The sequence below is a fragment of the Pan troglodytes genome, chromosome 18, assembly GCF_028858775.2.
Source record: "Pan troglodytes isolate AG18354 chromosome 18, NHGRI_mPanTro3-v2.0_pri, whole genome shotgun sequence".
Classification (NCBI taxonomy): domain Eukaryota; kingdom Metazoa; phylum Chordata; class Mammalia; order Primates; family Hominidae; genus Pan; species Pan troglodytes.
In genome coordinates, this window is record NC_072416.2 from 23,023,591 (window position 1) to 23,049,026 (window position 25,436).

General features: G+C 43.1%; 2 protein-coding genes across 6 annotated transcripts in view; one reads left to right on the forward strand and one right to left on the reverse strand.

Annotated features, from left to right (window-relative positions):
* PDILT (protein disulfide isomerase like, testis expressed) overlaps positions 1 to 4,626 on the reverse strand; it is a 45,634-nt gene extending 41,008 nt beyond the window's left edge. Inside the window, 1 exon segment of the mRNA NM_001280427.1 lies at positions 4,459 to 4,626. The gene's annotated coding sequence lies outside the window, so the exon portion shown is untranslated.
* Positions 4,627 to 9,499: 4,873 nt separating this feature from the next.
* ACSM5 (acyl-CoA synthetase medium chain family member 5) overlaps positions 9,500 to 25,436 on the forward strand; it is a 35,993-nt gene continuing 20,056 nt past the window's right edge. Inside the window, exons 1-6 of one of the 5 annotated variants that reach the window (XM_024349794.3) lie at positions 9,503 to 9,646; positions 11,418 to 11,636; positions 18,003 to 18,213; positions 19,172 to 19,379; positions 21,203 to 21,346; positions 23,859 to 24,012. In XM_024349794.3, the coding sequence (XP_024205562.1) occupies positions 11,433 to 11,636; positions 18,003 to 18,213; positions 19,172 to 19,379; positions 21,203 to 21,346; positions 23,859 to 24,012 (921 nt within the window). In that variant the 5' untranslated portion in view covers positions 9,503 to 9,646; positions 11,418 to 11,432. Of the gene's footprint in view, positions 9,647 to 11,417; positions 11,637 to 18,002; positions 18,214 to 19,171; positions 19,747 to 21,202; positions 21,347 to 23,858; positions 24,013 to 25,436 lie in introns of those variants that run through there. The other 4 variants (XM_054668296.2, XM_024349795.3, XM_054668297.2 and 1 more) reach the window with 4 other exon arrangements.

The following is a 25,436-nucleotide window of genomic DNA, read 5'->3' on the forward strand; positions in this document are numbered from 1 at the left end:
ATCTATCTATCTATCTATTTTTTGAGACGGAGTTTTGCTCTTGTCGCCCAGGCTGGGGTGCAGTGGCACGGTCTCACCTCACTGCGACCTCTGCATCCTGGGTTCCAGAGGCTCACCCTAGTGATCCTCCCACCTCAGCCTCCCAAGTAGTTGAGATTACAGATGCCCACCACCACACCTGGCTAATTTTTGTGTTTTTAGTAGAGATGGGGTTCCACCATGTTGGCCAGGCTGGTCTCGAACTCCTGACCTCAAGTGATCCGCCTGCCTCAGCCTCCTAAAGTGCTGGGATTACAGGCATTATCCACTGCACCCAGCCTGAATGTATATTTTTAAATATAAATGGAATCAGATAATACTTTTTTTTTTTTTTTTTGCAGCTTGATTAGCTCTTTTTAACCCTGGATACACATGAAAATCCTCTGGGGAGCTTTTAGGAGAATACTGACACTCAATCTCACTCCAGACCAATTAATTCAGAATTGCTCAGGATGGGGTCTGGATACCTACACGTTTCAAAAGCTCCCCAGATGATTCTTTTGTTTTATTTCAACTTCTATTTGGGAAATTTTGAATATGTACAAAAATAGAGAGATGGTACAAGGTACCCCCAAGGTACCCATCACTCAACTTCACTTATTGTCATGATCAATGTTATTTTATTTATATTCTTGACTCTCTGCCTTGGATTATTTTGAATCCATTCTGGGAATCATGTCATTTCACCCATAAATATTTTATTATAAATATTTAAAAGGTAAGGATTTTTCAAAACAACACAATAACCACAATACTATGATCATACTTAATGAAATGCACAATAATGTCATCATATCATCAAATATCTAGACAGTGTGCGAATTACCCTGATGGCCTCATAAATTTTAAGTCTGTTTAAATCAGGACTCAAATGAAATCCATGAATTGTCATTGCTTGTTTTGTCTCCTGAGCCTCTCCCAGGTAAATCTATCATTCAGTTTGTAGCTTGAGAAGCACGTGGTCAAATGAAACCAACAAAGGGCAAGTGGAGAAAAGGAAGAAGGGCAAGTGGATAACCTGGTTTTCTGGACGGCTAAATGATACAGACCATTTAAATCTGTGTCTCAGCCAAAGGGCTCATTACTGTCAGCCCAGCCTTGAGTCCTTGATGATCTCAAGGTCCCAGAATTCACCAGGTGTCATGCCACCTATCAGCCCGGACTAAGTCTGGTACAGCATGATGACTATTAGGTAGAACCCTTGTTCTTAGAAATAATTTACTTCCTTGTTTATTTGTTCTTTGATTCACTTACTTGTGAGAGAAACGGCTGCCTAAGAATTCTTTGCCCGGCTGGAGACATCAAATACTAGAGAGTTAGTTTTTATTCTACAGAAAATCACTTGAATAACCCCTCCTTTGTGACATAAACGTAAGGTAGGGAGGGTCACCCAGAACCGTCCTAGGCCTGACAGTCCCTTCAAACCTTCCAAACCTCCTCGGTGCCCAGAATCCCTTGCCTGGCAGGAGGGGGCCAGATCTGCAAAAGCCTCAAGGGGCCTTCAGAGAAGAAACCTTGAAATTCAAGATTGTGAGACCCTCTCTGAGGGGTGTGGATGGCACTTGCTGGAGGACAGAGGACACTGGGCCAGTGACCCTGAGTCAGCTGGACACCTTCAGGGTACAGAGCTGAACCATGGGCCCAGCTCAGCCACCGTGGAGGGCTGAGCCTCTGAGCAAAAGCCAGGTGGGAGGAGCTACAGTGGGCTCCCTCTCATGTCCTCGCCTCCCAGGCCTTTGGCAGAGTGTTCGCCCTGAGTTCCTGATCAAGGAAGGGGCAGTGGGAGGTGTCAGGTTTCCTGCTAACCTGGGCAGGCTGGATCATAAGCCTCAAATGTTTCCAGTGATTCATGTCCAACAGGACGGAGATCAAGCCCCACTGGCTGGTGAGCAGAGCCCTCCACGGTCGGTCAGACTCTGGCCACCAGGCTTCCCTTTGGCTCCACGGAGCCAGCCACAGCTCCTCTTTACTCACTTGCTCACTCATTCATTCATCAAATATTTTTGAAGTCTTAAAACATGTTAAGTACCATTCTAGGTGCTAGGGATACAAACAATATTCCTTACATCTTAGTAGTGGGAAATGCAGTGAGATAAATAGATGCAATCAATGGTGTGTCAGATGATGGTAATGCAAAGGAGAAAAGGTGGATAAGAGAAGATTCAAAAGTGTTGGAGTCAGGGAGGAGTGTTGATCTTTTCTTTTCTTTTCTTTTCTTTTCTTTTGAGACAGGGTCTCGCTCTGTCGCCCAGGCGGCAATGCAGTGGCGCGATCTCGGCTCTCTGCAACCTGCGTCTCCCTGGTTCAAAGGACTCTCCTGCCTCAGCCTCTGGAGTAGCTGGGATTATAGGTGCGTGCCACCATGCCCGGCTAATTTTTGTATTTTTAGTAGAGACAGGGTTTCGCCATGTTGGCCAGGCTGGTCTGGAACTCCTGACCTCAGGTGATCCGCCCACCTCGGCCTCCCAAAGTGCTGGGATGACAGGCATGAGCCACTGTGCCTGGCTGATATTTTAAAATAGGGTGACCGTGGGAAAGCTTCATTTAGAAGTTGACATTTGACTAAGGGAAGCAAAGAAGTGAACTACTGTATTTGCATTTCTGGGAGTGTGGGAGAAATAGTCTCTCTCTGCCCTGCTCCTGTTTTTTCTCCCAATCTCTCCCACAATACCTGGCTCAGCTCTGCAGCATCCCAGGGCTCCCCTGAGACTGTAGCATCCACCCTGTCCAGCCCTGGGACTGTGCTCTCAGCCATCCTGCCTGCAGCCTGCCCTGACCTGCCCCTTTATTCTCTCAGCCTTGGCCCTTGGTTCTGCCGGCACCTGCCTTTCTAGCCTGACACCACTGTGGCTCCGCTGTGTCCCCCAGCCTCACAAAGTCCAAGCTCAGCTCCAACATCAGCTCCCTACCCCCTACTCAGAGGAGAGTGGCTGTCATGGGAAACTTTTATTAATGAGAATAGCCAAAATTGAGGGGCTGGTCACCAGCCATATTGTGCTGAGTGTCAACTGTGTGCATTCCCTCCACATTCTCCCTGTGTGCATTCTCCCTGTATGCCGTGGAGAGACCCCATGTCCCAGCCACCGTGGTTTCCCGCCAAGAGGGTGTGGTAACCTCCTTACTGATCCTGCCTCTGCTTCTACTCTTTGTGCTTCACCTCAACCCATTCCCCACGCAACAATCAGACATTTCCTTTATTTTTATTTTTATTGTTTGAGACGGAGTTTTGCTCTTGTTGCCCAGGCTGGAGTGCAATCACATGATCTTGGCTCACTGCAACCTCCGCCTCCTGGGTTTAAGCGATTCTCCTGCTTCAGCCTCCCTAGTAGCTGGGATTACAGGCACCCGCCACCATGCCCGGCTAATTTTTGTATTTTTAGTAGAAACGGGATTTCACCATGTTGGCCAGGCTGGTCTCAAACTCCTGACCTCAGGTGATCCACCTGCCTGGGCCTTCCAAAGTGCTGAGATTGCAGGCGTGAGCCACCATGCCCAGCAGAGATTTCCTTTCGACACAGGAATTCCATCACACCACTCTGCCTATCAAAAGGTGCTCACTTTTACATGGTGTGCAAAAAAAGCTTCTGCCTCTTTTTTTTTTTACAATCCATTCGCAAAACCGCACACCAGCCAAACTGTTCTCTGTGGTCTACCAGGCCCCACTGGCTCTGGACCCATCTGACCTTATCGCCCTCCTCTCTCTCTCTCCTCCCGCACTCTGGGGAGCCACACTGGCCTCTTCCCTTTCCCAAGCACACCCTACCCGGGGCCTTTGCCTCTGTCTGGGGCACCCTTCCCTCACATCGTCAGCCTTTTCTGGTTCTCTGGGTCCTGGCTCGAATCCACGCTCATCAGAAGGGTCTTCCTGGGCCGCTCTGTCTCCCCCCATCTCAGCTTTCAGCGCTCTCTGCCATATCACCATTGTTTGCATCATATTTTGTATTATTATTTATGAGTGTACTTTGTTGTTGTTGTCATTTTGAACTTTTTAATGTAAATACCATTGTTCACAGCTGTTTTCTCCCCTCCAGAACAGTGCCTGTACCAGATTTGGAACTCAATGAATGTTTGTTGAATGAATGAATGAATGAATGAATGGCCTAATTTAACTCTTACAGCAAACCCCATTGGTTCATTTCAGTGGTTCTCAACCATGACTATGCTGAGAATCTCTTGGAGAGTTTAATAAAAAATACTGATGTTCAAACCCAAACCCAGTAGGTTCTAATTTAATTGATCTGGGGTTGGGTGAGTCTGGGCATTATTATTATTTTTTAAAATCCTCAAGTTGATCCTAATGTGTAGCCATCTATACACCAAAACTGACACTTAAAACTTAAACTGGTGACTCCTGGTAGAGAAAAGCCTCCCAAGGCAGGGCCCATCAGTCAGATTTCCCATTTTCACTGAAGCTCATACCTGCAGGAAGCCAAGGCCACTCCCAGGGTTCCTGGGGCCAAGCTGGGGCTGTGCTGGGGGTGGGGCCACAAACTCTGTGGCCCTTAAGAAGGGAGGTTGTAGCCTGAAGAGGAGGCTCCTGGCTTCTCCTTGTGATCAGGGCAGGACCCGCAGACGACTGGGCATTCTAAAGAATCCACAGGCAGAAATGAAGTCCCTTCCTGGGCACACAGAGGCCACAGCAGCCTCAGCAGCAAAGTTCTGAGTTCTGGGGTTCTAGAGGACCAGGGGTGACCCTGTAGAAGAATGGGCCATTGTTGAGTAAGAGGGGACCCTGCCTGGCAGCCCTTGCTGAGTTCGCTTGAAGGGCTAGAAACAAAACTCAGTGTGGGGTGCTGGGTATGGCCCAGGAGGGCTCTGAACTCATTGCCTATAGATTGGAATTTGAATCCCAGCTCTGTCTTGAGCAGCTGTACGGCCTTGAGAATGTCACTTACTCTTTCTGAGGTTCAGTTTCCATGCCTGTTACATGGCATCTAACTCATAGGGGTGTTGTAAGCAAAGTAAATTATGTGGAATTTAGAAGATAATTAATGATATGAAGAAAAATAAAACCTGGAAGGATGATGAGGAACGCCTGAGAGGGGGATGGGGTAAAATAAGATGATTTATGCAAAATGAGCAGCTCAGTACCTAGAAGGCAGGAGCCCCCTCACCCATCACTAATCACCCTGGCCTCATCTCCTAGGGGAGAAAGATCTCCACTCACCCTGCTCCAGCCACACTGGTGTCCCTGCCAGTCCTCCAATACAATGTCAGGGCCTCTACACTTGTGGTTTCCCCCGTTAGGGAGGCTCTTCACCCAGGTGGACTCAGGGTTCACCCCTTAGCTCGTTCCAGTCTTTGCCCAAATGTCACTTCCACAGTTGGGCCTTTCCTGGCCACTTTGTTTAAATTTGTAAGTGCCCCATCCCCCTCTCAGGCGTTCCTCATCCTCCTTCCAGGCTTTATTTTCCTTCATAGCATTAATTTTCTTCTAAACTCCACATAATTTACTTTGCTTACCTGGTGATAGGTGCTTAATAAATATTTGTTGAATGAATCAAGAAAAGGCTGTTGATATTATTAGCATCGTTATTACTGTCAGAGTTTGCAGCCTTTGGCTATCTGCTGCCCAACTGTTATTAAATACTGATGGAGATGACTAACATTCATTTCACTAAATTTTAACATCTGTGGGTTTTAGTCCTAGCGCTTTGCTCTTCTCTTTCTTTTCTTTTTCTTTGAGACAGTGTAGTGGCGCGATCTCCACTCACTGTAGCCTTCACCTCCAGGGTTCAAGCGGTTCTCCTGCCTCAGCCTCCTGAGTAGCTGGGACTACAGGCATGCACCACCACGTCTGGCTAATTTTTGTATTTTTAGTAGAGACGGGGTTTCACCACGTTGGCCAGGTCGGTCTCAAACTCCTGACCTCAAATGATCTGCCTGCCTCGGCCTCCCAAAGTGCTGGGATTACAGGCGTGAGCCACGGCATGCGACCCCACTCTTCTCTTTCCATACTTAACTTCCATACTTTTGTTGGCTTGTTTAAATGCATGACTTCAAATACACCCCTTTATAAGTTACTCTCTCATTTACTCTCCAGGATTTGATCAATTGATTACATTTACTATTAAGACCGTTTTCCATCTGCCTATTAGAAAAGCTCTTTTTGGTTGAACCACACTCACTGAATATCTGAATGTCTTAATTTGAACTCATCATGTCCCTTTCAACTTTTCTTGGCAATTATTCCTTTTCTGGATGTTGTGTTTGCAAATAATTCCTGGAATGTGTTTGACTCTTTTTTCTCCCAGGCCTAAATCAACAATCTAGTCTGGCATATATTATTTTGACATCTTTCACACTTGTCAACTGTTAGTCACAAACTAAAACACTTGGGTTATTATCCCAAATGTCCTTCATTCATTTTCCTTCACTCTTGCACACAGTTGTTTCTTGACATAACATAGGCACTTTTATGATGATACTCATTTACTGATAAAGCTGCTGCTGCTTTTTTTTTTTTTTTTTTTTGACAGAGTCTTGCTCTCTTGCCCAGGCTGGGGTGCAGTGGTGCAATCTTGGCTCACTGCAACCTCCACCTCCTGAGTTCAAGTAATTCTCCTGCCTCAGCCTCCTGAGTAACTGGGATTACAGGCATGCACCACCACGGCCGGCTAATTTTTGTATTTTTAGTAGAGACGAGGTTTCACCATTTTGGCCAAACTGGTCTCAAACGCCTGACCTCAGGTGATCCACCCACCTCGGCCTCCCAAAGTGCTGGGATTACAGGCGTGAGCCACTGTGCCCGGCTTAAAGCTTCTTTTTATAAAATAACATTAATTTCTTTCTGATTAGAAAAGAACAGGATTTAATTTCTAAAACATAGAACATACAGAAAAAATGAGTTAATTGAAATCATACATCATCTTACTTAGAGAAACATTCATATTTTGTTACGTATGGGATTAATATATACTTTTTAAAAATAAAATTGTGATTATATTGTCTATAAAGTGTATCCAGTTCTTTCATTGAACATTTATGAAACATTTGTCATGACTTATGATTATATATTCTTCTAAAAAGTACTGATTGAGAGTAACGATATTGAGATTAGACTGCCGGAGAAATAATGTTCAACAGTCCGTCCACCTCTCTGAGGGTAGAGATTGTATCTTTACATCTGGCTGCAGATTCAGAGATGAGGTTGTATCCTGGGTCACAGTAGAGGACTGAATGCTGAGCAAATGGACATTGAGGGCTCATAAGATGGTTCCCTGTGGCCAAGCTTGGCGGCAAGGGAGAGGAGCTGCCTGCGTGGAAATGGGCCAAACTGGCCAGGCCAGGAAATGAGACAGAGTCACTGGGGAACAACATACAGTGATGGATAAAAATCCAGGGTGAAGTTTGAATCACTGCAAAGATAGGCAGTTAATGGCTCAGCATCCTCTCTATAGGACACCCGTAACCCTGTCATTTGCAACAACATGGATGGAACTGGAAGTCATTACATTAAGGGAAGTAAGCCAGGCATAGAAACCAAACATTGCACGTTCTCACTTACCTGTGGGAGCTAAACAGGAAAACAAATGAACTCATGGAGACAGTAGAAGGACGGTTACCAGAGGCTGGAAAGTGTTGCAGGGAGTTGGAGGAGAAGTGGGGATGGTTAATGGGTACAAAAAAGTAGTAAGAGTGAATGAATAAGGCCTAGTATTTGCTAGCACAATAGGATGACTATCGTCAAAAATAATGTAACCATACACCTAAAATAACTACAATAGTATAAATGGATTGTTTGTAACACAAAGGATAAATGTTTGAGGTGATGGACACCCCATTTACCCTGATGTGATTCTAACGCATTGCATGCTTGTATCAAAATATCTCATGTAACCCATAAATGTATATACCTACTATGTACCCACAAAAATTAAAAATAATTTTAAAAGAACTTCAGAGAACAAACAACAAAAAGACCGGTATGGCTGGAGCAGACTGAGACAGGAGGTTTGAGGCGAAAGGCTCACAGGAATTCCTGTGGGGCCCTGTAGGCAATTGCCAGGACTTTTTTTTTTTTTTTTGAGACGGAGTCTCACTCTGTCTCCCAGGCTGGAGTGCAGTGGCACGATCTCGGCTCACTGCAACCTCTGCCTCCCAGGTTCATGCCATTCTCCTGCCTCAGCCTCCCGAGTAGCTGGGACTACAGGCGCCCACCAGAGTAGCTGGGACTACAGGCGCCACCACGCCTGACTAATTTTTGTATTTTTAGTAGAGACAGGGTTTCGCCGTGTTAGTCAGGATGGTCTCAATCTTCAGACCTCGTGATCCGCCCGCCTTGGCCTCCCAAAGTGCTGGGATTACAGGCATGAGCCATCCCACCTGGCAATTGTCAGGACTTTGGCTTGGACTGTGAGTGAGATAGGGAGTTGTAGGAAGCTTTTTCAAAAAAACCACCTTTGGGCCAGGTGCAGTGGCTCCCACCTATAATCCCAGCACTTTGGGAGGCCAAAGCAGGCAGATCACTTAAGGTCAGGAATTTGAGACCAACCTGGCCAACATGTTGAAACCCCATCTCTACCAAAAAAATACAAAAATTAGCCAGGCATGGTGGTGCGTGCCTATATTCCCCGCTACTCGGGAGGCTGAGGTGGGAGGATCGCTTGAACCCGGGAGGTGGAGGTTGCAGTGAGTCAAGATTGCGCCACTGCACTCCAGCCTGGGCGACAGAGCGAGAGCCTGTCTCCAAAAACAAACAAAAAAACCCAAAAAACTTCTTTTGGCAGTGTACAATTATTATTACTATTTTTTGTAGTAAATTTACAGAGATCTGCAGTCATGACCACAATCCAAATTTAGAACAATTCTATGACTTCAAAGGGATGCCTTAGAGCCGTTCCCTGGAACCACTCCTCTGTTCTCTCTGTATCTACTGGAGGGTTCTAAGCAGAAAAGAAACAAAGTCTGACTTATATTATTATCACTATTGCACCTTTTCTGTTAAAACATCATAATCCCAGCACTTTGGGAGGCCGAGGTGAGCGGATCACGAGGTCAGGAGATCGAGACCGTCCTGGCTAACACGGTGAAACCCCGTCTCTACTAAAAAATACAAAAAATTAGCCAGGCATGGTGGTGGGCGCCTGTAGTCCCAGCTACTTGGGAGCCTGAGGCAGGAGAATGGCGCGAACCCGGGAGGTAGAGCTTGGGGTGAGCCAAGATCGCGCCACTGCACTCCAGCCTGGGCCACAGAGGGAGACTCCGTCTCAAAACAAACAAACAAACAAACAAACAAAAAGACCCATCATAATCTTCCTGTTGCTTTTTCCGATTAGATGGCGACTTGAATTTTTAGGGAATACATCCACCAGTTTGGGCACACCCACCAGGCACGACAGTTGAGGTCCGATCTTCCAGCCACTGTGAGTACTGAGAAAACTTGGCAGGGGGCCACTCTCACTGGCTCAATGCACCCTGACCACTTGAAGCCACTGTGTCAGCTGCTGGGTTCTGGCTCTGCCCACTCTTGGCTGCATTTGGGGCTGAAGGTCCCTGTGGGAGGCTGTTTTCTGAGGGAGCTGAGTGTTTACAGCCACTCAGCCCTGCTCCGCTCAGCTGAAGCAGAAAACAGAGACCTTTTGCATTACTTTGGTTCAAGAGCAAGGTAATTTGGAAAGAAATTTTTCAGACGAAGGTATCAGCTGCCTCTGAGGCCTTTGCTGATTAAACCAAGAAGTGACATCTGAAATGGTGTCGGGGAATGGGAAGGAGGCCTGGGGATTCTAAATTATCAGCTGTTTAGGTGGCTGAGGAATCCAGGGGTGGGAGTCTGAGGAAAAGGACTGGGGCAGAGCTCACTTCAGGAGAGGTGAGGGGCAGGAGAGGTGAGGGGCGGGAGAGGTGGGTCAGAGAAAGGAAGTCTCTGAGGCTGCAGGCCTAGGCCTGGTGGCCACTGCAGAGGCTGGGGCCTATGTTTTTCCAGGAAGTGAAACCTGAAAGTCACTTTTCCCCTTTAAGCCTCATTTTCTTTATCTTTAAATGGAGAAAATAACATTTACAGCATAGAGTTGTTATAAAGATTTCATGAAATAATGCCTCTAAGCACTCTTAAAATGCTTGGTACACAGTAGGCCTTCAATAGACTGAAGCTGTTATGGTTTTTCTTGTTGTGCCACGTTATTATTGTTGGTTGTTATTACCATATTTTGTTATTATTATTACTAAGAGGAATTTAATGCAAGGAAACTGAAACTGAGGTCACACGCAGCTCCCGGGCCAGTGCCTCTCAAACTTTAACATGCATATGACTCATCTGAAGATCCCGTTAACTTGCAGATTCTAATTCTACATATGTAGGGTGGGGTCCCATCTGCTGGTCCCAAGATCACACTTTGAGTAGCAAGACACTAAAACTGGGCTGGGCACAGTGGCTCACATCTGTAATCCCAGCACTTGGGAGGCCGAGTTGGGAGGATCACTTGAGGCCAGGGGTTCAAGCCCTGCCTGGGCAACATAGTGAGATCCTGTTTCTACAAAAAAACTTTTTAAAAGTTAGCCACACATGGTGGCTAGTGCCTGTAGTCCCAGCTACTAGGAAGCCTGGGGTGGAAGGACTGCTTGAGTTTGAGGCTGCAGTGAGCTATGATGGCACCACCGTACTCTACCCTGGGCAACAGAGTGAGACTCTGTCTCAAAAACAACAATAATAAAAATTTTAAAAATAATAAAATTAAATTAAAAAATTAAAAAGATACTAAAAGCCCATCATGCCATACAGCAGCCACTTGTGGCTTTTGAGCACTTGAAGTGTGGCTAGTCCAAATTGACATGTGTTTGTAAGGGTAAAGTCTATTTCAGATTGTGAGGACTTAGTACCAAAAAAACAAAAAATAAATAAAAGTATGTAAAATATCTCTTTAACAATTTATTCTTCTATTGACTAGGAATTGAAATGGTCATACTTTGGCTCTATCTGGTTAAATAAAATGTTTTATTATAATAAATCTCACCTGTTTCTACTTTTCTTAATGGAAGTACTAGAACATTGTAAATTGCACAGGTGGCTCACGTTCTATTTCTATTGGACAGTGCTGCCCTAGACCTGTCTTCAGCTTTGCAAGGTCAGTTCAGGATTGGCCAAAGCCTTTTTGAGGGATTCCTTTTGAAGTATTGAGGTTTGAGAAGTGGGATCTGAGTTCTGACCTCAGACCCAGATACCCACAAGTCAGTGAGAGGTCAAAAGGACAGACCTCGGGGTCAGAGGAGAGAAATGACCATCACACAGCAGAACTGAGACTGAAGGTGGAGAGTTTATTCTACAAGTCAGTAGGGATCACAGTCACCATCAGCGCTGACCACAGGTTTCTCCTAACCTCTGTGTTGTCCCCAAAGCCCAGAATTTATGACAATGCCCTCTTTCCTCTCTTTGGTGACAGACAGGAGGCGACCGCATGAGACCATGGCTGAGACACCTAGTCCTCCAGGCACTGAGGAACTCCAGGGCATTCTGTGGGTCTCATGGGCAACCAGCACCTCTACCTGTTCCTCAGAAGATCGTGGCCACCTGGGAAGCCATCAGCCTGGGAAGGCAGCTGGTGCCTGAGTACTTCAACTTCGCCCATGATGTGCTGGATGTGTGGAGTCGGCTGGAAGAGGTGAAGCCTGTTCTGTCCTAGAATCCATCTGGGGCATCTGAGGCTGCCCTCATGTACCACAATGAGACTCAAGGCTCCAAGCATGTTGATGAGGAAATTTGGACCTGGGAATTTTGCTAGTTCTAAAATGTAAACTGTTGGCATTTGAGACTTAGGAAAAAATTCTGAGTCAGTGTTGTGAGCCTTAGACATGCTTGTTCCTTCTCTGAAGTGTCCTGCATTCTTGAGCCCAAATCATACAGTGAGACAGTTATGTCCCTTCCGATTCCCTTCCAGTTGTTCATCAACTGAAGGAGGAAGTTTTGTTTTGCTGCTACTCTGTCTTTGATGTTTTTCTCTCACTGTCACGCCCTTGTCTTCTAAATAAGGAAAGAAGGCCGGGCGTGGTGGCTCATGCCCATAATCCCAGCACTTTGGGACACCGAGAAGGGCAGATCACCTGAGGTCAGGAGTTCGAGACCAGCCTCACCAACATGGTGAAACTCCGTCTCTACTAAAAACAAAATTAAAAAAAATTACCCAGGCATGGTGACGCACACCTGTAGTCCCAGCTACTTTGGAGGCTGAAGCATGAGAATTGCTTGAACTCGGGAGGCAGAGGTTGCAGTGAGCCAAGATCATGCCACTGCACTCCAGCCTAGACAACAGAGTGAGACTCCACCTCAAAAAATAAAATAAAATACAACAAAACAAAATAAAATAAGGAAAGAATAGGGCTCAGGCTCAAAGCTTTTTGCAGATCATAACAGATACATAGAATAAGATAACCCTGATTTCTTTGTGTGTCTCTGTGCATCTGCTTTCTTCTTTATTTTCCCTTATATCTGTGTCTGTTGGGTCTCTCTATTTCATGGTTACCTTTTATTTGTGTTACATGATACTAACTTTTCATTTATAAGAGGAAGACATACTTGTAAAACTGTATTTCAACCAATGTGAAGCTTAACCAATGAGAAAAGCCTTTTCCCTAGGGGTTTTTGTCCAAAACAATTACGGACAAATGTTTAACTTCATTGTTGCCTAAGGTGGTGGATAACAGTAGGGACAAACAATAGATTCGCCAAAAAGTGAAAAAAGAAAAGCTGGAGAATACAAAACTGGAAACATAAAATTTAATTCAAAGAATTGTATTCATGTTAATTGTAAGAAGAGATTGTTTAAAGAAAAAATATGAAGTAAATGGCATTGTTAGTAGATACAATAAAATTAACTGTCAGCAGATGTGGTGAAACTTATGAAGGTGGTATGAGGATGACTGAGACTTAAAAGCAGGATTTGCAGTCAGATAGACATTGTTCATCCATGTACATGAAGTGTGACCTTGGACAAGTGCCCTAAGTTCTTTAGATCTCAACTTTCTCATCTGTAAAATGGTAGTCAGACCATATGCTACTTAGAGTAATAGTGAGAATTAAATGAGAATTTCATGTAAGACAGGAAGCTAGGATGCTCCATTCCTGATGGCCTGCAAAAAAATCTAAGTTCTTTTTGCAATACTAGGGGTATCCTTAGAAGACTTCTCCTAATGATAAAAACAAGCAAGCAGGATTAAGTCAGGAAAAAAAATGGTAGAATAAGGACTTTCCAGCTATGTGGTAGCCTTGAAAAATAACAGCCCCCATTTCTGGTGCATCATGGCAACCATTAGAGGGGCCAGAATGGAGTTGGAGTTTTTTCAAAGCTTCACTTATGAAGAACTGTTGTTATTTGAGCTGCCCATTGGTTCTTTGGAAGACCCTACTTGTAAAACTGTATTTGAATCAACTTGAAGCTCAACCAATGAGAAAAGCCTTTTCCCTGGGGGTTTTTGTCCAAAACAATCACAGACAAATGTTTTAGCTTCATTGTTGCCTAAGGTGATGGATAACAGTGGGACAAACAATAGATTCACCAAAGACTGAAAAAAGAAAAGCTGGAGAATCCAATGTCTATGGGAGCTTTAAAAAATTCTATTGTATTCCTGGAAATCTAGAAATCAACACACCTAAGTAAGGCTGTGTGCTTTCCTAGGGCTTTGCACATGCTTAGGAAAGATCTGAGGAAACTCTAAGCTCGCACTTCTGGCAGACTGAGAGTTGGAGCATGCAGGAAATTAACACTAAGGCAGGATTGTTAATTGCCTGGCTGAGTGCCAAAGGTGTGCCCCAACACCCACCCAAAGACTGGGAGATTTATTGGTTTCAGGCATTTAAAGATATTTTTGTCTAATCATAAGATGACTACTAAGCTAACCAAGTAGATATCTCAGTGGCCACACAGAACAAATAATGCAGACTTCACAGAAATGGTTCACAAAAATCACTAAACAAATGACAACAAGCAGCAACAGCAAACCAAACTCTGGGGAGTTGTGGGGAATGGGTGGGGGTGGATCTGATTTCCTGAGTAATCACATGATGTAATTTTAAATGTATAGTTTTCAACAAAAATTTACAAGATACGCAAAGAAACTAGAAAGAGCATGGCAATGATTATCAAAATAATGCACCCCTTCCCCAAGATTTTTATACCTTAATCCCTGAAACCTGTGAGTATGTTATCTTACATGGCAAGAGACTTTGCAAACATGATTATACTAAAGATATTCATATGAAGAGATTATTCTGGATTATCTGGATGAGCCTAATATAATCATAAGGTACCCTATGAGAAGGCAGGAGGGTCAGAGTCAGAGAAGGAGATGTGACAATGAAAACAGAGGTAGGAGTGATGTGGGGCCACGATCCAAGGAATGTGAATTGCCTCTGAAAACTAGAAAATGCAAGGACACAGGTTGTCCACTAAAGCATCCAGTAGGAAAACAATTCTTCTGACACCTTGATGTTACTCCACTAAGACTGATTTTGAACTGTTTATCTCCAGAACTATAAGGCTGTATATTTGTGTTGTTTTATGCAATTAAGTTTGTGATAATTTATTACAGCAGCAATAGATGGGATTATTCAAAACCAATACAGATTTTGGCACCAAGAGTAGTAATGAGAGCTGTAATAAATACCAAAGGATGTGAAAGTAGGTTTGGAATTAGGTGATGGGTAGAGGCTGGAAGAATTTTGAGGAGCACGGAAAAAAGCCTAGATTGCCTTGAGCAGACTGTTAGTGGAAATGTAGATATTAATGATTTTGCTAGCGACACCTCAAAAAGAAAGGAGGAGTATGATAGATGAGACTGTATTGTTTTAAAGAATCATGAAGACTGTTAGTAGAAATATGAACATTAAAGACACAGATGATAAAAACTCAGAAGGAAATGAAAAATGTAATATCAGAAACTGAAGAAAAGTGGATCCTTATTATATAGTGGCAGAAATTTTGGCTGAATGGTGTCCTAGAGCTATATGGATAGAATAACTTATAAGGGATAAGCTTGGATATTTAGCTAAGGAGATTTCCCAGCCAAGTGTTGAAGATGTGGACTGATTTCTTCTTGCTGGTTATATTACAATGCTGAAGGAAAGAAATAGACAGAGGAAAGAATTGTTAAGCAAAAATAGAGCCAGAACCTGGTGGTTTGAACAATTCTCAGCCTTCCTATATTATAAAAGACATTAAAGTTAGGATATTCACTGTCAGAAAAGTATGCTGCAAAGGGAAATCCAAGAGTGTGGTTGGACAATCTTTTGCTAGCAATTCAAGTATCAAAAAGTCACAGAGAGCTTTTTGAAGAGATTAGACAAAGTTCCTCAGTTCCTTCAGCCATGGAGGCAGAAACCAGCAATAGAGATGGGATTATCTGGAAAAGATCTGTGGAGGAGCCACTTCCCTAATGGGGTGAATCACTGAGACATACACGAGAGAACCACTAGTTTCTTGAGAATGTTTTATCAGCAGAAATACTGCCATCTTGTACTGGACAGAGAGAGGAAAATATAAAAGAAGGCTGTTGGACTCCCCAAATTCTACAGGCAGGAAACAGGTGGTTAAATCTACTTAGCTACAAACATGTGTTACCCTTCTTGTAAAAGAAGAGATGATTTAGGGCAGAGTTGTTAGTCAAGAATGTGGAATTGGGAGCCCAGAGGGTGGAGCTGAGCAACTAGAAAGCAAAGCCACAATCACAGAGGATTAAGGGCTTTGAAACATAATAGAGTTTTCTCAGTTGGATTCAGAGTTGCTTGGGTTTGGTGACTCATTGTTTTCCTTTTATTTTAATTCATTGTTTGAATGGATATGTCTCTGACTATTATGGTATCCCTACTTCATCATTGTATTTTAAGAGCAGATAACTTAATACTCAATACTCGAGTAAGGAGCAATAAAAAATGAAGTTAAGAAATGATTTCATTTACTAATAGCGTCAAAAAGAATGAAATACATATAAATAAATTTAACCAAAGAAGTATAAGGGTTGTACATGGAAAATGACAAAACATTACTGAAATAAACTGGAAAAGATGTAAACAAATAGAAATACACCCCATGCTCATGGATTAAAAGAATTAATATTGTTAAGATGAAAATACACCCCAAATTGAGCTGCACATTTAATGCAAACTTTATCAAAATCCTAGGAGACTTGTTTACAGAAATAGACAACCTGATTCAAAAACTCCTATGGAAATGCAAGGGACCCACAGGGACCAAAACAGCCTTGAAAAAAAAAAAAAAAGAAGACTCACACTTTTCTATTTCAAGTCTACTGCAAAGTTACAGTAACCAAGACAGTGTGGCACTAGCATAAGGATAGACTTGGATAAATAGGTATGAATTCAGAGTCTAGAAATAAATCCACAAATCTATCATCAATTGATTTTCAACAAGGGTACCCAGACAATTAAATGGGTGAAATAATTGTCTTTCCAACTAATGATGCTGGCACAACTGTGTGTTCACATGCAAAAGAATTAATTGAGTCTCCTACCTGACCCTAAATACAAAAATTAACTCAAAATGTATCAAAGACCTAAATGAAGAAACAAAAAGTATAAGAAAATTTTTAGAAGAAAACATAGGAGTATATTTTTGTGACCTCTGATTGGGCAATGGTTTCTAAAGCAAAAGCAACAAAATAAAAAATAGATTAATTGGACTTCATGAAAATTAATAGTATTTATATATCAAAGTAAAAAGCTCACAGAATAGGAGAAAATATCTGAAAAATCACATATTGGTTAAGGGTCTAGTATCTATCATGCATAAAGAACTCAAACTAGACAGTGAAAAAGACAAATAACCCAATTGAAGTATGGGCTAAGAATCTGAAGAGACATTTCTTCAAGGAATATAAACAAATGGCCAATAGACACATGAAAAGATGCTTAACATCTTTAATTCATTAGGGAAATGCAAATCCTAGCCACAAGGAGATACCACTTCATAACCAGTGGCATGGCAAAAAAAAAAAAAAGGTACAATAACAAAAGCTGGAGATGATGCAGAGAATTAGAACCCTCTGACATGGCTGGATGGAAATGTAAAATGGTGCAGTGCTGTGGAAAACAGTTTGGCAGTTCCTCCGAAAGTTAACATAGAGTTATTATAATACTGACCCAGGAATTGTACTCCTAAGTATATATCCAAGACAATAGAAAACATGTGCTCACAGAAAAACTTGTACATAAATCCTCATAGCAGTGTTATTTATAATAGCCAAAAAGTGGAACCAACCCTAATGTCTATGAACTGGTGAATGGATAAACAAAATGTGGTCTATCCATACAGTGGAATATTATTCAGCCATCAAAATAATGCAATGCCAATTCATGCTATGACATAGATAAATCTTGAAAGCATTGTACAAAGTGAAAGAAACCAAACATAAAGCTACATATCATATGATTCCATTCATATGAAATATCCAGAAGATGCAAATCCATAGAGACAGAAAGCAGATAAGTGATAACGAGGATCTGGAGGAGGAGGGAATGGGAAGGGACAGCTAATTTGTACAGTGTTTCTTTTTAGGGTAATAAAAATGTTTTGGAATTAGAGAATGGTGATGGTTACACAACCTTGTGAACATACTAAGAACCAGTGAGTTGTGCACTTTAAAATGGTGATTTTTATGGTACCTGAATTATATTTCAATAAAAAAGGGAAAAACAGAAAACAGTGTTAATCATGTGCTACCTTTTGCATTAAAAAGATAGTAGAAAAAAATATATGCTTGTGTTTGCCTAAAGAAACTATGGAAGGATATGCAAAAAACTAATAAAATTGGTTACTTATGAGGCAGAGGAAGTGGAAAACAGAGCAGGTAGGTTTAAGGAGGGGAGCAAGCCTTTTCAATGCATGTCTTTCCATATTGCTTTGCTTTTTGAACCCTGTGAATTTTATATTAACTATTATAAAACATTAAACAGCAACAAGCAAACAAAAATTCTCAATAAATTGCTTCTTTTTTTTTCTGCCTGTACCACCATCTAGGCTGGACACCGCCCCCCAAATCCTGCCTTCTGGTGGGTCAATGGCACAGGAGCAGAGATCAAGTGGAGCTTTGAGGAGCTGGGGAAGCAGTCCAGGAAGGCAGCCAATGTGCTGGGGGGTGCATGCGGCCTGCAGCCTGGGGACAGAATGATGCTGGTACTCCCACGGCTCCCGGAGTGGTGGCTGGTCAGTGTGGCTTGCATGCGGACAGGTCAGTAAGCAGGGCTGGGAATTTTAGTTGGGGGCAGACACAACTTGCCAGAGTTTTGCAGTATCCACAGGGTCTTGAAGATGGAGCAAAAATAAACCGTATGTGGAGTTGTGTTTACTTCCTATTTGCCTAACAATCACAGACTTGATTGTATAGTAGGGGCCAGACAATGATGTAATTGATAAAAGCAGGCCAGTGCAAGGCAGTAGGGAGGGGTGAGGACTGCGGCAAACTGGAGATCACATGCTTTATCAAATGGGGTCGCTGCTTCTCAACTCGAACCAAATGTTCCCACGACAGAATGAATACCAGTGTTATCAGAACTTCTGATTTGTAATTGAAAACTCTGGATTTTTATGAAAAATCCCCCTATCTTTTAATGTTGGCATCTATCATTTTAAAAAGTCCTGACTGGGACAAATCAAGCATATTTTCTGCTGGTTGTGGTTTGGGAGCCTTGCTTTAGTTGCTAGAATTTTACCCGAACGATGCAGTTATAGATGAGGGACCCTTATAACCAATCTATGTTGGTTTCACTCTTAGACTTTACGATTCTCATTATCACAGCATCATCCAGCTCCCAAAGGAAGGAAGATAAAGATGAAATAAAAGAACCAGTGATATTATCCCTTGCAGGAGGTTAGGGGGACAGGTCCTCCTGTTGTCATGAATGTCCAGGGCAGTGAAACATTATCTTCTTAGAATGGTTCCTTCAGCAGAGAAACAGAGGAGGAAAGAGGCCACAGTGAGCCTAGCAAGCCTCCGCTGATGCTGAGTGAATAAGTGATCATGCACTTATTCAGACGGCTAGGGTTTTTAGGCTGTTATTATTATTATTGTTACCTCTTCCAGCTCATGCATTCCAACCCTCCCCAGCCCCTTCCTGCCTTCATCTCTTACCTCTGTACCCAAGGCCTTCCCCGCTATCCACTCAACAACCCCTTCTGTTTTATGCCAGGGACTGTGATGATTCCAGGTGTCAATCAGCTGACGGAGAAGGACCTCAAGTACCGGCTGCAGGCGTCCAGGGCCAAGTCCATTATCACCAGTGACTCCCTAGCTCCAAGGGTGGATGCCATCAGTGCCGAATGCCCCTCCCTCCAGACCAAGCTGCTGGTGTCAGACAGCAGTCGGCCAGGCTGGTTGAACTTCAGGGAACTCCTCCGGTGAATTGGGGCTCTCCAGGAGAACAGCAGAAAAATGAAGTCATTTCCCCTTTAAGCAACAAGAGATGAAATGCATTGCTGATTCCATACATAGAGAGCGAATCAGAGAGGAACACTCCCATTGGCAGCCAGGCTGACCTGAGCATAATCCTGGTCCCTACCTTAATGTTCAAGGTCCCTCATTCAGTCAGTGCTGGATTTGTCAGCAGCTTTTCTGTGCTTCATTTGCTTCTATAATGCGGTGGTAGTTATTAGAGCTACCATTCAGAGTACATGAAATAACCTATATGGTGCATTTAGCACATAGCAGGTGGTCAGTTAATAATAAACTAGTGCCCATGTATTGGGTACTTAGTGTATTGCTAGATACTGTGCTATGTAAGCCTTCACCTTCATTCATTCATGCAGCAAAGATTTAATGAACATCTATTTCACGACAAGCATTGTGTTTGGTGTTCAGAACACCATAATGGATCAAACATCATCTTATTTAATCCCTGAACAGGACATTGTGATGGGCCCTTTAACCCAGTTTTACAGATGAGGAAACTGAGACTTGGAAAACTAAAGTGACTTGCCCAAGGTGCTAAAAAGTAGTCAAGTCAGGAGTGGGCAGAGCTGAGAGCAGATGTGCCTTGGAGCAAGGGCCTGGTGGAAACTCATCACAGAATTTGAGACTTTGTCCTGATTGGAAGCCAGAACCCAAAAGGAGCCTCTCAGGGGCCTGAACCGTTGAGTCACGCATGCTCACCCCACAGACCAGCTGCATCAGATTCACCTGGGTGCTGTTTTGAATACAGATGACAAGGCCTCACATCTGACCTAGTTTACTAGACATAGCTGAGCAAGAGCCCTGGGGATCTTTTTTAAAAAAATCAGCCTATAGGGCGGGGCGCCATGGCTCATGCCTGTAATCCCAGCACTTTTGGAGGCTGAGGCAGGCAGATCACCCGAGATCGGGAGTTTGAGGCCAGCCTGACCAACATGGAGAAACCCCGTCTCTACTAAAAATACAAAATTAGCTGGACGTGGTGGCGCACGCCTATAATCCCAGCTATTCGGGAGGCTGAGGCAGGAGAATCACTTGAACCCGGGAGGCAGAGGTTGCAGGGAGCCAAGATCACGCCATTGCACTCCAGCCTGGGCAATAAGAGCGAAACACCATCTCAAAAAGAAAAAAAAAAAATCGGCTCATATGATTTTGATGAGCTGTCAGGTGGGCCTAGATCAGTGGTTCTCAATTTTGGCTGTTACTAGAATTACTGAGAAGCATTTAAGAAAACATCAAAGATTCTGATTTTATTTTATTCAGGGTGGATACAGACAAGTTTCTTCCAAAAATTTACCAGGGGACTCCACAGTGCAGCCAGGGATGAGAGCCCGTGGGTTAGCTGATCATCCAGATCACAGAACTTTGGGAATTACCTAGATCTCAAAACCCCATATTGGGGGAAACCTTTAGAAAAGAGTTCTAAATTATTAGAAATTGGGATGGGGGTGGAAGCTGTGCCTAAATGTGCAGAATTATAGACATGGACATGTGTGTGTTCTACCAGAAAGTCTTCATACCTTGGTAAGAAAGCATGGGCTCTTTTCCGTGAGTTATTTATCCATTTTGAGCCTCAGTTTCCTGTCTGCAAAAGGGTTATAATGATAGTACCTACCCCATGAGGTAGTTGCAGATTACCCAAGCCAGAGCTTTCAGCACAGCACCTCACACGTGGTATTTATGAAACGGTAGTCATATTGTTGTTATGCATATTATTGGTGCTACTAACTGTTTTTACTGTGGTAGTGCCACCTAGTGTTTTTACGTTTTACAGGGAGGCATCTACAGAGCACAACTGCGTGAGGACAAAGAGTCGAGACCCGCTGGCCATCTACTTCACCAGCGGAACCACCGGGGACCCCAAGATGGTCGAGCACTCCCAGAGCAGCTACGGACTGGGTTTTGTGGCCAGCGGAAGGTACCAGAGCAGCTTGTCTAGAGGATCCAAGAACAGAAAGTGGGGAGTGGTCTGGAGGGGGTGGTGTGAGGGGAAAGGTGTCAGGAGCTGAGGTCAGAGAGCCAGCAGAATTACTGAGAAGCCAATAGGAGCAGCTTAGGAAGGATCTTGATGGTTCTGGATTTTACTCTGAGTGAGGTGAAAAGCCATGGGAGGTTTCTTTTTAAATCGTGGCTATATATATATATATATATACACACACATATATATATACACACACACACATATATATACACACATACACATATAAACATATATATACATATATCATAAATGTACCCTTTTAACCATTTTAAGTGTACAGTTTAATGTCATTAAATACATTCACATTGTTGTGCAACCACAATCACCATCCATTTCCAGAATTTACTTTATCTTTCCAAAGGAGAACTGTGCCCCCATTACCCAATAACACCACATTACCCTCTCCCCTCACCCCTGGTAACCTCTATTTTACTTTTCATCTCTGTGAATTTGATACTCTAGGTATTTCGTGTAACTGGCATCATGCAGTCTGTCCTTTTGTTTTGCAATTTGGCTTCTTTCACTTAGCATAATGTCCTCAAGGTTCATCCACGTCATAGCATGTGTCAAAATTTCCTTCCCTTTTAAGACTGAAAAATATTCCATTGTATGGATAGACCACATTTTATTTATTTTTATTTTTTATTTTATTTTTATTTTTTTGAGACAGAGTTTTGCTCTTTTGCCCAGGCTGGTGTGCAGTGGTGCGATCTCTGCTCACTGCAACCTCTGCCTTCCGGTTTCAAGCAATTCTCCTGCCTCAGCCTCCCAGGTAGCTGGGATTACAGGTGCCCGCCACCACACCCAGCTAATTTTTGTATTTTTAGTAGAGATCGGGTTTCACCATGTTGGCCAGGCTGGTCTCGAACTCCTGACCTCATGATCCTCCCACCTTGGCCTCTCAAAGTGCTGGGATTACAGGCATGAGCCACTGCGCCTGGCCTCGACCACATTTTAAATAATCCATTTACCTGTCGATAGACACTTGGGTAGCTTCCACATTTTGGCTATTGTCAATAATGTTGCTATAAACACTGGCATGTGAGTATCTGTTAGAGTCTCTGCTTTTACTTCTTTTGGATATACATGCAGAAATGAAATTGCTGGATCATATGGTAATTCTATGTTGAATTTTTTTTGAGAAGCGTTGGGTATTTTGAGCAGAGGAGTAACATAATCTAATATGTTTTTTAAAGGCTCACTCAGGATGTTGGGTTGACAATGTAACTGTAAGGGAAACAGGTAAAGAAGATGACCAGTGCATTAAGAGGCAAGCATGGTAGCTTGCCCGGGGAGCAGTAGTGGGAGAAGAGATGAGATTCTGAATGTATTTTCAACCTAGACCCAATAAGACTTGCTGACAGAATCAGTGTGGAATGAGAAGGAGGAGTCAAGGAGAGCTCTAAGAGGAATGGCCTGAACAACTGGAAGCACTAAATGATGGGGGAAGAACTGTGGGATGGGCTGTCTGGTGGCAAGAAAACAGTTTGTTTATGGAGTTGTCAATTTGAGAGTCTTCTTAGAAATCTCCATCCCCTTGTTAAAAGTGGAGATGTTGAGTGGGCATTTGGATACACATGTCTGAAGTTAATGAGAAAGATTCATGCTGAACTTATCAGTGTAAGGATGGTATTTAATACCATGAGATGGGATGAGATCAGCAAAGTGTAATATAAACTGAAAAGAGAATGGGTCTCAGGACTGAGTGCCTGAGGCATTTCTGCACTGAAGGGGAAGACCAGGAGGACTCAGCAGAGGAGACTGAGAAGGGAACAGCCAATGAAATTGGGAGAACCAGGAGTGCGTGTGTCCCAGGATTCAAGTGCATGACCGCTTTTTATGTCTTCCATGTTTGCAGACACTGTTTCCCATTCCTGGGATGCTCTTGCTTCTCTGCCTCACCTATATAATCCCTATTTATTCTTTATGTCTAACTCAAGTGTCACTTCCTCTACCAGAGCATTTCTCAGAAACCCATGTCCATCATTGCTCTGGTTTAGGTGCCTATTCTCTATAATTGCACAAGGCTTTGTGTTTAGCTCTATTAAAACATGCTCTCCAGGGGCTTCCTATAAGGCCCTCAAAGCAAGACTAATCGTTCACTTCTAGATCCCTAGTGCTAAGTCCAGACTAAATGCTAAATAAATGTTGGCTAATTAAAGTGACCTTAGCACAGAGTATTGAGGTTAATTTTTTTCCCTTATATATCACATCCACTGGACTGTGAACTTTCTGGAAACTCTTTTTGCTTCTGTATTCTTAGCCTAGGGCATAGGTACATGGAAGATGCTGTTTGAGACAATAGTTAACTTGATGGTCTTGTTCAGGTTTCACAAGTATAAGTGAGTACCCACTGAGCAGGGCTCCAAATGTGGTGATATAGATAATACAATCCTTTTTAAAGGTAGAGTCATTGCCAAGGTTACTGACGTTCTCTAATTTTTGGCAGACGGTGGGTGGCCTTGACCGAATCGGACATCTTCTGGAACACGACTGACACTGGCTGGGTGAAGGCAGCCTGGACTCTCTTCTCTGCCTGGCCTAATGGATCTTGCATTTTTGTGCATGAGCTGCCCCGAGTTGATGCCAAAGTTATCCTGAATGTAAGAGGAAAAACCAACAATACCCCATATGTGTTGGGTACAAATGAGATGAGTGGGATATAGATTTCAGACTGCAGGAGAAAACACATAAATCAGTGAATTTAAGGCTTCTTTTGTGTGGCTCCCCGGCCTTCCATAATCTGGTTCCTGACCACCTGGTTCCCTTCAATCATTGCCTGTGCTCTAGCTACATTCCTAGATGTAAGACCATTTTGTTGCTATTTCTTTTGCTTGGGGTGCCCTTGTCTCCACCACTTTCTTCCCTATGCTCCTGCCAAAACCCTAGGTATTTGTCAAACCCTTAGGCAAAATCAGTCTATGCCTCAACTCCAAATGCTACTGTCCATGGTGCTTAACATGAGTAGTTGGCCCAACTAGAGAGTCCTGGTGACTCCTGCTCAGCCTCTCAGGGTCTTCTCATGGGGAGGGAGGAGATTGGTGGCCCTAGTCAAGACACAGGTCACCTTTCTTCCGCCCCCCACATCCTAACTGTCATTCCTTAAAATGTCAGAGGACACTTCTTCTCATATTATTTGTACTGAAATAAGCTGTATCACATGGTAGCTAACTGCACAGGCTGTGCCATCAGTCAAGGAGTCAGACCTGGACTCTGATCCTACACCTTTGATTCGCTAGCTGTGTGGCCTTGGGGAAGTTGCCTAATCTCCTGAGCTGCAGTTTCAGCCTCATCTGTAAGAAAGGGATAGCATATCTCTATAGATTTGCTGCGAGAATGAAATGATACAAGGCAAAGGGGCCAGCACATCATAGGTTCTTTTTTGAAATAATTTTTAATTTTTGTGGATACATAGTAGGTGTATATATTTATGGGGTACATGAGGTGTTTTGATGTAGGCATGCAATGCGTGAAAATCACATCATAGAGAATGGGGTATCCATACCCTCAAAGCATTTATCTTTTGTGTTACAATCTAATTATACTCTTTCAGTTATTTTAAAATGTACAATTAAGTTTTTATTGACTATAGTCACCCTGATGTGCTTTAAAACAACAGGTCTTATTCATTCATTCTATTATTTTGGTACCAACTAACCATCCCCACCTTTCTCCCAGCCCCCGACTACCCTTCCCAGCCTCTGGTAATCATCCTTCTAATCTCTATTTCCATGAGTTCAATTGTTTTGACTTTTAAATCTCACAAATAAGTGAGAATATGTGAAGTTAGTCTTTATGTGCCTGGCTTATTTCACTTAACATAATGATCTCCAGTTCCATCCATGTTGCAGCAAATGACAGGACCTCATTCTTTTTTATGGATCCATTGTGTATATGTACATTTTCTTTATCCATTCATCTGTTGATGGACACTTAGGTTGCTTCAAAACATAGTAGATTCTTTTTTTAAAAAAAATTATTTTCATAGGTTATTGGGGAACAGGTGGTGTTTGGTTACATGAGTAAG